At 32.4% G+C, this 14,554-nt stretch overlaps 3 protein-coding genes across 3 annotated transcripts; all 3 read left to right on the top strand.

Moving 5' to 3' along the window:
* The first annotated feature begins 3,652 nt into the window (after positions 1-3,652).
* LOC122596007 lies at positions 3,653-4,457 on the top strand. Its single transcript, XM_043768502.1, has one exon. It carries the CDS (start codon positions 3,736-3,738, stop codon positions 4,273-4,275), a length of 540 nt encoding a protein of 179 aa, XP_043624437.1. The 5' UTR covers positions 3,653-3,735; the 3' UTR covers positions 4,276-4,457.
* Positions 4,458-8,665: 4,208 nt separating this feature from the next.
* On the top strand, positions 8,666-9,151 carry LOC122597589. The gene has a single exon (XM_043770167.1). The coding sequence runs from the start codon at positions 8,666-8,668 to the stop codon at positions 9,149-9,151; it is 486 nt and encodes a 161-aa protein (XP_043626102.1).
* Positions 9,152-12,987: 3,836 nt separating this feature from the next.
* LOC122596534 (probable E3 ubiquitin-protein ligase RHY1A) lies at positions 12,988-14,246 on the top strand. Its single transcript, XM_043769131.1, has 3 exons — positions 12,988-13,399; positions 13,518-13,636; positions 13,775-14,246. Exons 1-3 carry the CDS (start codon positions 13,241-13,243, stop codon positions 14,109-14,111), a joined length of 615 nt encoding a protein of 204 aa, XP_043625066.1. The 5' UTR covers positions 12,988-13,240; the 3' UTR covers positions 14,112-14,246.
* The last annotated feature ends 308 nt before the right edge of the window (positions 14,247-14,554 follow it).

The following is a 14,554-nucleotide window of genomic DNA, read 5'->3' as shown; positions in this document are numbered from 1 at the left end:
TTTCATCACCAAAAAATGACTATTTGTCTAATGATCATTATTCCATGTCAATGAGGCCAGCGACCAAAGTAATGTATCATGATCAGAGGTCGTCGATGTTTGATTTTGAAGATGATAACTATTGACAAATCTTCTTTAATTTTTTCCGAGCTGTATTCATATTCTTTATTGAACATATTATTACGAGAATTCATAATCAATATGCGATTTGAGTCTTATTATTTTGTTGATGTATGGGTCCATATATGTATAGAGAGCGTCTCACGTATACAATGCATAACGAATATTATTCTCATTAGTTGTTACGCTTATTAGTTTCTATGCAAACTGATTCGTTTTATGTATGTACATTTCCTGACATTTAGGACTCTGCTTATAAGGGTCAATTTCTTTGAGCTTCTTCAATACTCATTGTCTATAAGGACAGCTTCTTGGAACTTATTCGCCACATCATCAATTAATTATAATTTATCTCACACACACAAATACACCTATATATACTCCACTCATATATAAAACCAAAAAAAAAAAAAGAGGTAAAAGATTGATGTTTGGACCCACTTGGAGTGTCCCCCTATTCTTGTGGAAGACTAATGTTGAAGACGCATGAAACAAGAAGATGGTTGTCAATGATCGTCCGCGTCCTTAGGCTCCAAAGACGCTCGTTTAGGACTGCTATAAGCACCGGCCTTATGAGTCATCTACAAGTGTTTTAATTCCATGATCAAACTGCCAGGAAAAGATGACGGTTGTGGTGTTGCACACCTAAAGGGTGAAATACCATGTCACATGCTAGTTTTTTGGTTTTTTTTTTTTAATATTGCTTAAAAAACAAAAAATCACGTGTTGGTTTAGAAAAAAATATTAAAAAATTAAGATGTGATAAAGTTTTCACCCCACTTGAATGCCTATAACAACACTGGTCCCACTCCCCCGAAACATATGTAATTACATCCGTCTCATTTTAAATATCTTAGTTTAACTGTTTGAGTATATATTTTTTTCAATTTTAGATGTAAATAAGTTTGTTTATGTTATATAATATATATTTGATGTAAATTATATCAATGAAAAGTACATTTAAATCCTAACTTGTTCACACATGTTACATCAAATGTCATATAATACAAACAAAAATATTTACGATCAATAATTAAAAAAGAAAAAACTCAAAAATTCAAACTATGACATATATAATGAGACAAATTGTCTATATAGATGAGGTGAACAACCCCCGCTAAGGTAGTTGGTAAACTTCGACATGCCTTCCAAGTTCCAAGCCATAGTATAGGACGTGAGTTCCCACATAAAAATAAACTTTTCGAGCTTAAAATTTATCTTTTATCCAAAAAGATAGATGAAGTGAGATCGAGGGATGTCCCTAGAATTGGGGTGGCGAAATTGCCATCGCTACTCGATGACACAAATTGTGATCAATACTTACTTTGCTTTAATATTTTTGAGTATATATCTGAGAACTTTCCTTTTGATGGTAAAACTGTCTATAATTACGTACAAGTGAATACTATCGATTTAGCTCTATTACTTAGTTAACTAGAGGCGCCTTATAAACCACTTGAAAACTTGATAGGCCCGAGTCCAGACAGACGCAATATGATACGTAAAGAGCAATGCTATTTGATTGTGCCTCCACTTTATAATGTCGACAAAATTTTGCTAGCTACTTAATTAACCAAATATATATATACGTGTTATGCGGATTCGTTATAAGTTCATGAGAAGTCTGTGCAATAAATTATACATAATAATCGTATAATAACTTAAACTCCTTGTCAGATTATATTTGTATAAAAAGGGGATAAAAGTTCATGTGTGTGTATGATCAACTGCCTTTTTATGTAATTGTATCAACATCATGTATGTATGTATGTATAGTTGTATAACACGTGGTAGCTAGTACACATAAAATAAATTCTGAAAAATCAATAGGCCGGGGAGATAAAGGATCATTAAATTGTTGACCTCCCCAACTATATTGAATGATAAGGTGCGGTTTTTGGTTGCATCTCACACCTACCTTTCTACCTCTTTAAATTTATGACACTATTATTGCCCCCAACCGTATTGTTATTGTTGATATATATTTTCATTATTCTGTAATGTAATACTCATCTATAGCATATTATTAATTAAAATGGCTCCCACTTTTTTTCTTTCTTATGTGTCAAATTTAGACACCATTACATAACGAGTAATGCATAAGGATGGGCGACCTAATTTACTACTTCTCATGGTATATATACTAGCTAATAACTGCTATATATTTCATGTCATGAAATAAAAGGCGTGGGATTCAAATTTAATGCATATCGTTATGTTTCATTCAAGTTTGTGGTAGAAAAAGGATCGAGATAATATTTGACTAAAACACATTGCTTCGATTTAGGAGACACGTGTTTAAAGTATGAAGTATAGTACGTAGAACTAGTTACCATATATTCTAGAGGATGCATGGATGATACTTGTTACTAATTGCTCATAAATTCTCAAACCTATATGTTTTGTTATATATTTTTATTTTACTCGTATTATTTAGAAAAATAAGTCTTTACACTAATTCTCGTATGCTCGTATATAATTACTCCATTATTATGGAGGAGAACGTATAATCTCTTGATTTTATTCTTGACTACATGTCATAGTTTAGGATTATTTGGGATATTTAAGACTAAGAGGAGTGGGAAGAAAGGGAGGGAGGGGCGACTTTCGCCATGTGTCATGTGGTGTAAGAAGAGTTGCCCCTTAAAAAAAGTGAAAATTGGTGAATTTTGGAGAGTGGAGGGACTTGTGTCATGTGGTGTAGGGAAGTAGTGTATGTAAAAAAGGTGGAAATCGGTGGATTTAGGAGAAGTCGGCGAGGGGGGGGGGGGGTCACAGCGACTTTGGCCGAATTTGGAGCACAAATGAGCGACTTGTGGAGGTCGGGCAACACAAAAGTCGTCCAGGGGGTGGTGTGGGGGCAACTTATGGTGACAAGGGGCGAGAGTCGGCCAAAGTTGGTGACACTTCCTTCAGTCTAATTATAAAACTAAATTTGATGTTAAAGAAAATATTGATCGAATGTATACCATTAAAAACGGATATCATATACTACAATTTTATTAACTTATTTCAAAGTTACTATTTTTAAGCTAAAGTTGTGTTTTTCTTACAACCGATATATATGCTCATACCAACGGACGGATTGTCGGGGCTTACCTAGCCGCTATTGTCGTTGTTCACATGTCATGCATATCTTTTTTTCGTTTTTTTGTCGTTGCAATACGTAATGCGACCATATCCAAAATTCTGAGTTAATATATCTTTCCTATTATTAGTATCTTTTTCCTTTTTTAAGATGATAGTTTATAAAACTTATATTTTTAAATCCATTTATGAAGTATTATATATATATATATATATATATATAACAAAAATAATTACAGTTAAAAGTTAGAAGTAAAAACGATGACAATTGAAGTTGGACAAAAGGAGTGTTAAAGATGTACGATATCCACCAACGAAAGTTATGGAATTTCTTTATAAAATTAAAGAACTTGAGAATGGCATTTTGGTAATAATAGTCGTAATGAAGACCCATTTTATCTAATGGATTCTATAAGTAGCGTAGCTCCTCAATATCATTAATTCACCCATCTCACAAAAACAACATATAAGCATTAAGCAATAACAAAAAACAAAAAATCAAGATCTCAATCCACACCACAGGCGAAAATGTCTCTCATAACAGAAGAAATTAGAGCAAGTGCATCAGAAATCTACCATGGGGATGCAATTGGTCAAGAAAAGTCAAAGTTTTTGCTCACAGAAATGGGACTACCGAATGGTCTCTTACCATTAGAAGACATTGTTGAATGTGGGTACATAGAAAGCACTGGCTTCGTGTGGCTTATTCAAAAGAAAGAAAAGAAGCACAAGTTTGAAAAGATTGGAAAGCTAGTTTCCTACGGAAAAGAAGTTACCGCAACCATTGAGAAGTTCAAGATCAAGAAACTAACGGGTGTTAAGACTAAAGAGCTTTTAATGTGGATCACACTTAGTGATATCACTGTTGATAATCCGCCTACTGGAAAGATCACTTTTAAGGCCACTTCTGGCCTTTATAGGACCTTTCCAGTGTCGGCTTTTGAAATTGAGGATGTCAAAAAAGATGTTGCAAGTGTTGATGTGGCCAAGGATACTAAAGTTGTTGATGAAGTTAAGAAGGATGTTGAAGTTGATGTGGCTAAGGAAACTAAAGTTCAAGAGGTTTGATCAAGCAAGTATTCTTTGCACCAAGTAATGGATTTTTCATATCAAATACAACAATGAAGGAATCTTTATAATTATGGATGAATATATGTCATTATGTATCAGCTTATCAATCAATAATTATATATCTAATCCTTCATGACTTCATTTTTAGATGAATCATGAATATCTTTCATTTAATTAAATTTCAATGTACAATATTTTACACTTCCAAGCTAATATATTTCTATATGTGCTATAATTGAAATGAATGTTATATCATACGTATAATTAATAGTCGAGATCTACGGATGATATTCGTTTAACAGTTCTCAAGTCGCAATATGATTAATTATTGCTATTAAATCATATAAATCACCGCTTAACTATGTTTTAGGGGTGTTTGTTATTGTGATTACAAAACAGATTATGCGTTTTCAAAATAGATTATGCGTTTTCAAAACTGCGTTTTGAAAAAGCAGGTAGGTACATGCTTCTTCAAAACTGCGTTTTCATAGCATATAATCACTTTTTCACACAAACAATTTTGTAAATTATCTACGTTTTACAAACGTAATAATCAGATAATCACTTCAAAACGCATTTCCAAACACCCTCTTAGAATATATCTTGAGTGTTAAACAAGAATAAATCTGCGATTGTACGTGTTCTTGGCTCCACTAATAAAAAGGCTGTCTTGCAATATACCCGTATAGTAGTTGTTGACTCGATATTAACACATATACCTATTTTGATATAACAAAATAAGTATCATTTTCATGTTATGTCTGCCTCACGGGTAGAAAAAGACTTTTTGTATATATAATTGACATTTAGACAAAGACTTATATCCATATCTTTAAGACGCCGTAATTTGGTAACAAAATTAAGTGTGATCATAAAGTTTTCATATAGATCAATATTATATATTGTATAGGTATCCACTTAATTAACCAGTACTTCTAGATCTTTAGAACTATATATTAAATTTCGGTTTGCTTAGTTAGGTACATGGTATATATCACGTCTACTAGCAGATGCATTCTTAGTCCAAATTAATGTTTAGATTTGAAATTAAGAATCTAGTTCAGCTAATTAACATAACAGTCGTGAACCATAGTTGTCGATCTTTGAAGGATTTCATCAAACAAGTTGCATATATGGAGTTAAGCTACAAATTAAGGTTATTTATATCACTTGAGTGATAAGTATAACTCATGTCACCTATATTGACCGGTTCATTATGTGATTTCACATCATGGCCCAATCGGGTTGTTTGAAACCTCGGATCACCTTATGCATACATGTAACAGATGGATAAATTTTGTTTCAGGAAGTGTTAGTTAATAAAGAATAAAAAAATCTTAGATAGATCTACTAGCAATATATAGATCCTTACAAAAAAACAAAATAACCAGTGTGTTTGCATTAAGTTTTTTCTTATAAAGTAATTTTTATTTCTATTTTTACATAAATATAATTTTTAAAAATATTTAAAAACATCTTTAAAATTCATGGCCATATATGTACTTTTCAATTATCTTTTGAATCTACCCATGTATCAACAAAAATTTTAGCTATATATAGGCGGCCGGCCTAACAAATTTACTCTAATAAGGGAATAGGATGTAAATAGTGTTTTTTTTGTCTTTATCTGCACATTGAAGATAAATAAAAGAATTAGCAATTATTAAACATAAAATCGATTTGGTTCAGTGGTTGTTCTCCATGCCTTATTTTATATATGGTTAATCATTTTTCCTATCGCAAGACGTGAGTCCGGCCCACTATTAAGAGCCAAGCTTCGTATAGAGTTTCAGGTACACTCCTTCAAGCCCGATCGTGGGCCCATTTCAGTTGGGCTTCTTGAAGTCCAATGAAACAAACTAATTAGCTCCACGGTTGCCGGTCGGTATTGAATCTTGTCTTTCCTATTCTGAAACATCTCCAAATTTTTCTGTTAGAGAAAGAACTGTAAGCTGATTTAAAACAAAAACTACTTAGTTTATTTTATAAATTATCTCACTAATGAGTTTTTTATTTACAATTGTGAACGAGTTATTCGAAACATATATGATTAAACCACGATGAGTACGGATTTAATAAGCTAGAAAAGGTTTTGGGTAGCTTTACGTCTTTTTCTAACAAAAAGTTTGGAGCAACGATTTTGTACCAACTTTTTAAATAATCAGATAATATTTCAGATATTTTCGTTGGACTCAATGTTATAATTAAAGGAAAATGATTGATATGTCTAAATAATAGGCTTAAAGATGTGCCTAAACTAGTGGGGAATGGTAGCGTGTTGATGTGAACTTCGACAACTAGATTTCTCGATAGGCTGAAAGCTAGGATAAAAAGTTGTATTGAATAACACATATATTTTACGATCACAAGTTAAATAACTATATTTTACATTTGTTTTAACGACTGCACGTTTAAAAACCAAAGCTTTAATGAGACAACAGACAAATAAGTAAATAGTTAGAGGTTTTTCCTATTTTATATACCGACTAAACGCTTGTAAAAAAAACGACATTTGCTCTGCCTGTAATTAAAAGAAAATCCATCAAACTGAAAGTTTTGGGTTATAGTCTTTTGAAAAGCAATTTGGTGTTTTATAGAGATTATAGAATAAAAAAATTTGCAAAGTGTACCAGATAATAAAAATATATATTTAGTTTACACAAACAAATATCATATTTGATAGTAAATGGAGTGAACAAATAGACGAGGGCTGGTTTGTTGCCCACCCTTGCAACTAGATCAGGCAAAAATACAAGCATTACCATTAAATGTACAAAAAAGTCATAGAAAGAGAGTGCCTAGATACCTATGTATAATAAAGAGTTATAAATACCGGCTTACCTTTTATCCATGTGTGGCCACATGAGACGAGTGACTGACCATACGCACAAATGCATCTACAAGTTCACATAAATCTAATTAATCAAAAAGTATAAACCGAACATGTACACTATAGGGAATTGTTTTCTTTTACGTAAATACATAAATTATATTTCTATAAACCGAAGTTTCTTTCTAATAAAAGGATAGAAGGTTTTTTTCAGTTGAGGATATTCCGAGAAGAAAGATCTTCGCCTTAGATCGACGAATGCAAATTAAGCTGCCGGTGTTTCTCCATGACTGATCATAACATTGGTTTTTTTCCGATCAATCATCTCCAAGATATTTGTTCGATTAAATTTAAATTTGAGATCTCTAGTGGAAAATGAATATGTCTAACCACGAATCAAGTTTGATTATAGTCGAAATTTCTTCATGATATTTAGTTATTGATAAGGAAGTAACGACATGTTTATAAATTATACTCAAACATAATTTTAGAGTCAATGGTCCCTAGCCTAACTAGTCACACTCTCGGTTTTACTCAAGTTTTTAAGTTCAATCCTCATAGATGATAAACTTTAGGTTTTTTTCTCTCTTCAAATACTTGTAACAGTTCATGGTTAACATCTTATTATCTAAGGTACGTGCAAAAAACGCTCACCATTATAAGGTGAACTTTCAAATATATTGTATCTCAATTGAATGTTCGGAAAAAAAAAAGTTAATTGCATATTTGCATCAAAATTCATGTATTCTTTACCTAAATTCCCTAAATATCACAAATTTATCTAAAACCCAAGTTTCAATACATCATATACAATAGTTTTAGGGATCTAAAAGAGACAAATATATGTAAACCTTTGATTTAATGTCTTTTATGTGTTTCAGACAAATGTTAGTTACGGGTTTGAAACTTATAAAAGGTATATTGGGAAGTCTTTGCCAATGAGGTAAGCATTGGGGTTTACTTTAGTATATAGCTGGTTTTCTCCATAATAGAACTGAGACTTTCATCGTCAGTCATGCCTTCGGATTGACTGTGCTGATGGTGACGTGGTCAATCTCTACCGGACGATGAAGAGGCATGACGTTGAGTCCAATCTGTTCAGAAAAATAATAATTAAAAAAAAAAGAGATAACTAATATTCGTCAATCAGATGTATCCGATTAAGTTAACCAGTTTTTGACTTTTGAATTAAGTTATTCAGCAAAAAAAGTCAAGTAAGAATTAAATTATATGTGAAGTAAACATTTGATAAAAACATCACTACAGATTGATCAAATGGTATGTTTCTTTTACAAGAGTCAATTTACGATGACACTAAGAAAGTCAATTTCATCAAACTCTTTGTACATAGCAGCTAATAAATTATAATAATCCAGAAATTTCCATAAAGTATGAAGTTAAAATTGGCATTTCAATATGTTATTCATTATTACCACAACCAGTAATCCACTAACTTATATAAACGACAGAACCCCACCCCATCATCCATGCAATCTATCCAACTATATTATACCATATATTAAGCCAATATATACAAAAAAGAAATTTCAAACCAAAATGTCTCTTGTGACAGAAGAAATTAGGGCAAGTGCGTCAGAAATTCATCATGGGGATGCAATTTGTCAAGAAAAAATAAAACTTGCACTAACAGAAATGGGACTACCAAATGGTCTCTTGCCTGTAAAAGATGTTGAGGAATGCGGTTTTGTCCAAGAGACCGGCTTTGTATGGATTATACAGAAAAATCCTAGCAAGTTCCATAACGAAAAGATCGGGAAGGTCACATCATATGCAACGGAGGTAACTGCTTTCATGGAGAGGTTCAAGGTCAAAAAAATAAAGGGTGTTAAAACTAAGGAACTCTTGATGTGGATCCCATTAAATGAGGTGACCGTCGATGATCCACTCACCGGAAAGATCACTTTTAAAGTCACGTCTGGCCTTAGTAAATCTTTTCATGTGTCGGCTTTTCAAGTCGATGGTGTGAAGAAAGATGTTGAAGGTGTGAGTTTGGCTAAGGATCCCCAAGTCAAGGAAGTTTGAGTAAGTGTTTGTGCCCTAAGTAGCCAAGTAATTAATAAAGGAATTGGTAACTATGGCCCGGGACATCAGTTAGTGAGTATGTTAAAGAAAATGTCTTTAGTAGTCATTAAATCGTTAATTCTTATCATTTTATACTGAATTATAAATACATATTAATCTATTTTAAGAAACATGTTCACCTTCTTTCATAAGAATAGGCTAGGATTAGTCCGAATCTAGCCTACTTCATTAAATGCACAGTAACATCTAATTAGCGATTCCAAATTAATAATGGTTCCAATACATGTAAATATGTAATTAAAGTTATCTATTAGTATTTCATTCACTCTATGTTGTGTTTTTATTAACTATTTAACGTACTCTATGTTTACTGTATCATCTTTGATGTTGTGTTCTTCAATTTTGTTTTAAAAGAAATAAAATGAATGGAAGAGATAGAATGTAAAAGAAAAGATCATTCTACATCATCTCATATTTGGAAAGAAAATTTAAGAAACAAAATCAACTAAAAACTTAATTCATTTCATTTCTTCTCCTTCTATTAAAAGAACTCAAGAACACAAATTTTTTTAAAATTATTTATATCCCTTTCTTTTCTTCCCTATAAAAACTCAAAGAACTCAGCGTGAGAGCCTTAATAAGTTGCATGCTTGTCAAAATATTTGGTGGTATTTGCATTATTTTTATTTTTGATATATACAATACGTTTTGAATAAGTTGATTATTGAAAACGATAAAAGTAAAAATTAATTAGGTCTAGACTGTAGGGTTTGGCAACCCGTACGTTATGGAGGGTAAATAATTACTAACATTTATAGGATGGACTTCCTATATACACGTATGTTGCCGGGCATCATAAAGACAAAATTACCAACCAGCCGGATACTTGGCATCGATGGCTTCATCACGAATCAAACCTGGTTTATTTTTTATGAAACGACGCATTTCGGATCACAATTTCATCTCATCATACAAGTACGAGGGCCACTAATTAAAGGGTAGATATAAATGTTTTAACCACCTCTCATCAAACACTTAGTTAAGTGAAGGTTGAACTCTATTGAGACAACGTCATTATGGATAGTCAGATTAATCCACTCCCATCCATCATCCATGTTAATGTTAGCATTTGCGTTTATTTGTGTACATTTGTTCCACCAAAAATCAAGGTTATCTGCGTGATCTCTGTTACAAGTCCACTTTCAAGATCCAATTATTGTAATATTATAGAAGGCTTTAGCGAATATGGCCTATTAAATAGCTCAAAATTTCACCCTCATTTAGACCAGCTCTGGGCTACCGATAGTAGGCCCGCCGAAAACGATAAAATATATCTTTTCTTTTTTTTTTTAATTTAAACTGGTTTGAAACAATAAATTAGTTGCTTCTTTTTCAAACGGAGAACATTGGGGTTATGTATCATTTGATTTAGGGTTAACATTGAGACAACGAACCGGTCTTAAATTGAGTAATTCATTTCAAACTTGGGGGGAGGAAGCCGAAAGGTTCAACCCTCTCATCTCCTTTCAAATACCCAATCAAATTACTCCAACTCATTTCAACTTTCCAACCTTTTTTCAACCTTTTTTTAGTGGCAACCGAAACTCTCAACCTTCTCTTCATATTTTAATAATTTATCCTTAACATTATAAACTTTACATAACAAACCCTTTTTTAATTTATATCTTTTACTAATTACAAAACACATTACGTAATATTAAAAAACAAATTACATAATAAAAATAAAAACATTACATAACTAAAAAGAAGTTTACACTAACCCTTTTTTTTAATTTATATGTTTTACTAATAACAAAACACATTACGTAATATTAAAAAACACATTACATAATAAAAACAAAAACATTACATAATTAAAAAAAATGTTTACACTATGCAAAAAAAAAAAGAGGTTGGAAAAAAAAACCAAAAAAGTTGAACAAGGAAAATAAAAAAGACTTATTCTTTTTTATTAGTTTAAAAAAAAAGATTAAGCAACAAAATTTTTTTTTAAGTTGTGTAGGGTTACAAAACTTAAGCAAAAGAAAAAAAAAACAAAAAAAAAAAACTCACGTATAACTAAAAGAACAAAAGAAAAAAGAAGTTTGGACTATTTTACACCTTTGGTCCCTGGCGCCTGTTTTCTTCCACTTATAGTCCCTGTACCGAATACTACAAACTTTCCAAACCTGTCACCTTTAGTCCCTGCATTTTCAACCCTCAGCGAGCTATAAGCTCGCGCCCCCCATCTCCCTCCGAGCTCGCGAGGCTGGCATCCGAATCCCTCTCCATCTCCCTCAATCCTCTTCATCTCCCTTCATCTCCCTCCTTCGGCTCCCTCCCCCTTTATGTCTTTCTTTCATTATAAATTAATTGTCTATTATTACTTCAATTTAGTGAACATGTCATGTGGTCCTACTTACTCGATCATCCATATGCTTAGCAGTTAGCACAACAAGAATAAAACACGAGCTGTGTTCAATACACTTAAATGAAAGATCAATTCGACAAATTGACGAGGATGGAAACTTATGCCCACTCTTCCTCGATATTGACATACATCTTTCTTGACATATCTATTGTAGATTGGTTCTATCGTTGTGGCTCTCAATTCAATGTGAAAGAGTCCACCACTCATCAACTTATTCGCAACCCATACAAATTGGAACATATTTCATCTGGGAGAATTGCATATATCTTTGCATCAAAAGACTTATGACATATGAATAATAGACGTTTTTAATTGGAGGTGCATTTTCGAATGACTATCTCAAGTTTTAAATATTTACACTTAACCAATCTAGTTCGACTTGCATACAATTAGTTAATTATAATATTTGTCAAACACTTTAAACCAATAATCGTGATTTTATAGACAAACATCAAAACACCATTATAGTTAGTTAATGTGATTAATTATATTTTTGGGCAAAAAACGGCTTGGTCTTAGATCAAGTGGCCACATGGGGCCCTATTCGAGGATTCTATGGGAGGAAATGTTGGCTTGGAAACCAGGGATCGAATCTCAATTCCTCATGGTTTCGGGCATTTACCTCTTCGAACACGTGCAAGCCGTGTTATCGCACTCTTGGTCTCAAGGGGTGCCTTCGGGTTCCAACCTCTAGCATATTGTCCGCTTAAATATCACTGTTAGGGTTCGAGTCACTAAACAACTAACACGTCATTTTTATAAAAAAATCGGCAAAACAAATTAGGTGATCATAATATTAGGGAAAAGTACGTCTTGCTTGGTTTTCATTCTTATCAAATCGTAATCATCCGGTCGTTTTAGTAGCTATAATCCAATCAAGATTAATTTGTTGAACTATGTATTACAAGTATACAGCTAATTAATGTCTATGTCTATGAGTCGATTATACATAGATAAAAAGATACATACACAACTTTATATATGTATAATAATTAACAATAACAATATTTAATTAAGAAAAATTTATTATTTTAATTGTTTTATTTGAACCAGAATCTATGTTTTACACTTTTACTTGGTAAATCTTATATAAATTACAAAAACATGGTCCATTTTTCTACGTAACACTCAGAGCATACAAATTATTAAAACATGGTCCATTTTTCTAATTGCTCCTGATATATAATCCTGTAGTATCTTGTCTGTTTATAGTCACTGCCGGCATATATTAACGGATTAGAATGATGACGTGGCATTTTCCAAAACACAAAAAATCCATATATTTGTCTATTTCTTCGACCGTTTCTATGCATCTTATTTTCCTAGAAGCCCAATCAGTTTGATTGCAACGTACTTCTTCTGACCTTTGGTCATTCTTATATAAGTATTTGGTTCCATATTATATATGTTGTTGTTTTTAGTCTAGCAAGAATCCTTATTATACAATTGAAACAACTTTTGTGATACAAAAATGATTTCAAAATAGTGGGTCTCACTTTTGTCTGCCAACAATAATATATCCCGTTATATACACTTCATTTGAATTGCCCTTTTAACTCACAAATTTGGTTCCATACCTAGATTAATGAATAAGGGGTCCTAGGTTTTTGTTAATCAAAAATTTTATTTCCGGATTTCTGTAAGGAATTCTGTGTAAGATGGCTGGAAAGATACCCGGAGTCGAAAGTGCTCGAAGGAGGAGGATGTTCCCAGGGAGTACAGGGTGGTCTGACTCGTCGTTTGCTATCAATTCTGCACTCGGGTCAACAAGGGGCAGGGGATTTTACGATACCCATTTCACCACTACTTCTTTATCGGTAAGATTTATTTAAATGTGTTACAGGTTTTTCTTGTTCGGGTTATTTATTTATTTTTAACTTTGTTACTCTTGCATTGTATCAACTAAAAAATTTGTTTGACATGTTTTGAAAATAGAAAAGAAGTATGGTGAACCAATTAGATGAAGATGAGAAGCTAGGTGGTGTTGCTAGAATAGCCAAACAAAGATTGGATGGCAAGCTTAGAAGCCACTACTGGAAGTCACAATCCAATAGGTAATAATACTACTAACCACACTCAAATGACAAATATAGTTTTAGAGTTTAGACATATATGTATTATTTTTCGTTTTAGCATTAATTTCTGTTATTCTATATGAGTTGTAAGTTATTGAATTTTTATTACGGATGCAGCATCCAAAATAACCAAGAAAGATCTACTGGTGCTAATCGTGTAGAAGAAGTTGGGAGAAAGCCGAGTAGTAATATAGGGACGGGGGATATGCAAACGGAGGGCTATGGTTTGAAAAAGAGCAGCTCCAAGAGGTTTAGTTGGGGGAAATTAGGATTGAATTGGAAGTCTTCTGATCAAGATGAGTGCGCGGTTTGTTTGGACAAATTTAAGGTGGGTGATAAGCTAGAGCGTTTGCCTTGTGCACATCGGTTCCATTCTGTGTGTTTGTTACCGTGGTTAGAGAGTAATGCTCACTGCCCTTGCTGTAGAATGAGTGTTTTGATGGGTTCCAGTTGATTTGTTTGCATGTTTTGTAGTTTAATTTACAGTAAATTTTAGTAATAATGCTGTAAATATATACTTATGTAATGTTTGATATGTCATGTTAATATTGCTTATAAAATCTAATGTTATTTAGCTAAGTTCAAATAATCGTTGACTACTTCTGTTGAATACCTTATTGGCTTATCATAGGCTCCTCTGATTTTCTGAAATTTTATTAACAATTTTTGAGGATCAATGGTAATAAAGAAATTTTTTATGGACTACAATAAATAATATATTACGAGTATTATTTAATTTCATTTTCATGTCCCCTTTTATGTAAACAAAAAATATCCTATGATACATGATTCTACGATAAATCATTCATTATTCAAGTTAAGCAAAACCACATAAATTCAAGAAAGATGTTTTCATGACAAATTGATGTTTTGCTAATTCATAGCCAGCAGTTTTAG

This window comes from Erigeron canadensis, chromosome 4 (assembly GCF_010389155.1).
Source record: "Erigeron canadensis isolate Cc75 chromosome 4, C_canadensis_v1, whole genome shotgun sequence".
Classification (NCBI taxonomy): Eukaryota; Viridiplantae; Streptophyta; class Magnoliopsida; order Asterales; family Asteraceae; genus Erigeron; species Erigeron canadensis.
This window is presented reverse-complemented; position numbering and strand designations above follow the sequence as displayed.

Coding starts and splice junctions, on each gene's coding strand:
- LOC122597589 (XM_043770167.1), top strand. CDS start 8,666: ATGTCTCTTGTGACAGAAGAAATTAGGGCAAGTGCGTCAGAAATTCAT.
- LOC122596007 (XM_043768502.1), top strand. CDS start 3,736: ATGTCTCTCATAACAGAAGAAATTAGAGCAAGTGCATCAGAAATCTAC.
- LOC122596534 (XM_043769131.1), top strand. CDS start 13,241: ATGGCTGGAAAGATACCCGGAGTCGAAAGTGCTCGAAGGAGGAGGATG. Junction 13,400..13,517: donor TCACCACTACTTCTTTATCG/GTAAGATTTATT, acceptor TTTTGAAAATAG/AAAAGAAGTATGGTGAACCA. Junction 13,637..13,774: donor TGGAAGTCACAATCCAATAG/GTAATAATACTA, acceptor TTACGGATGCAG/CATCCAAAATAACCAAGAAA.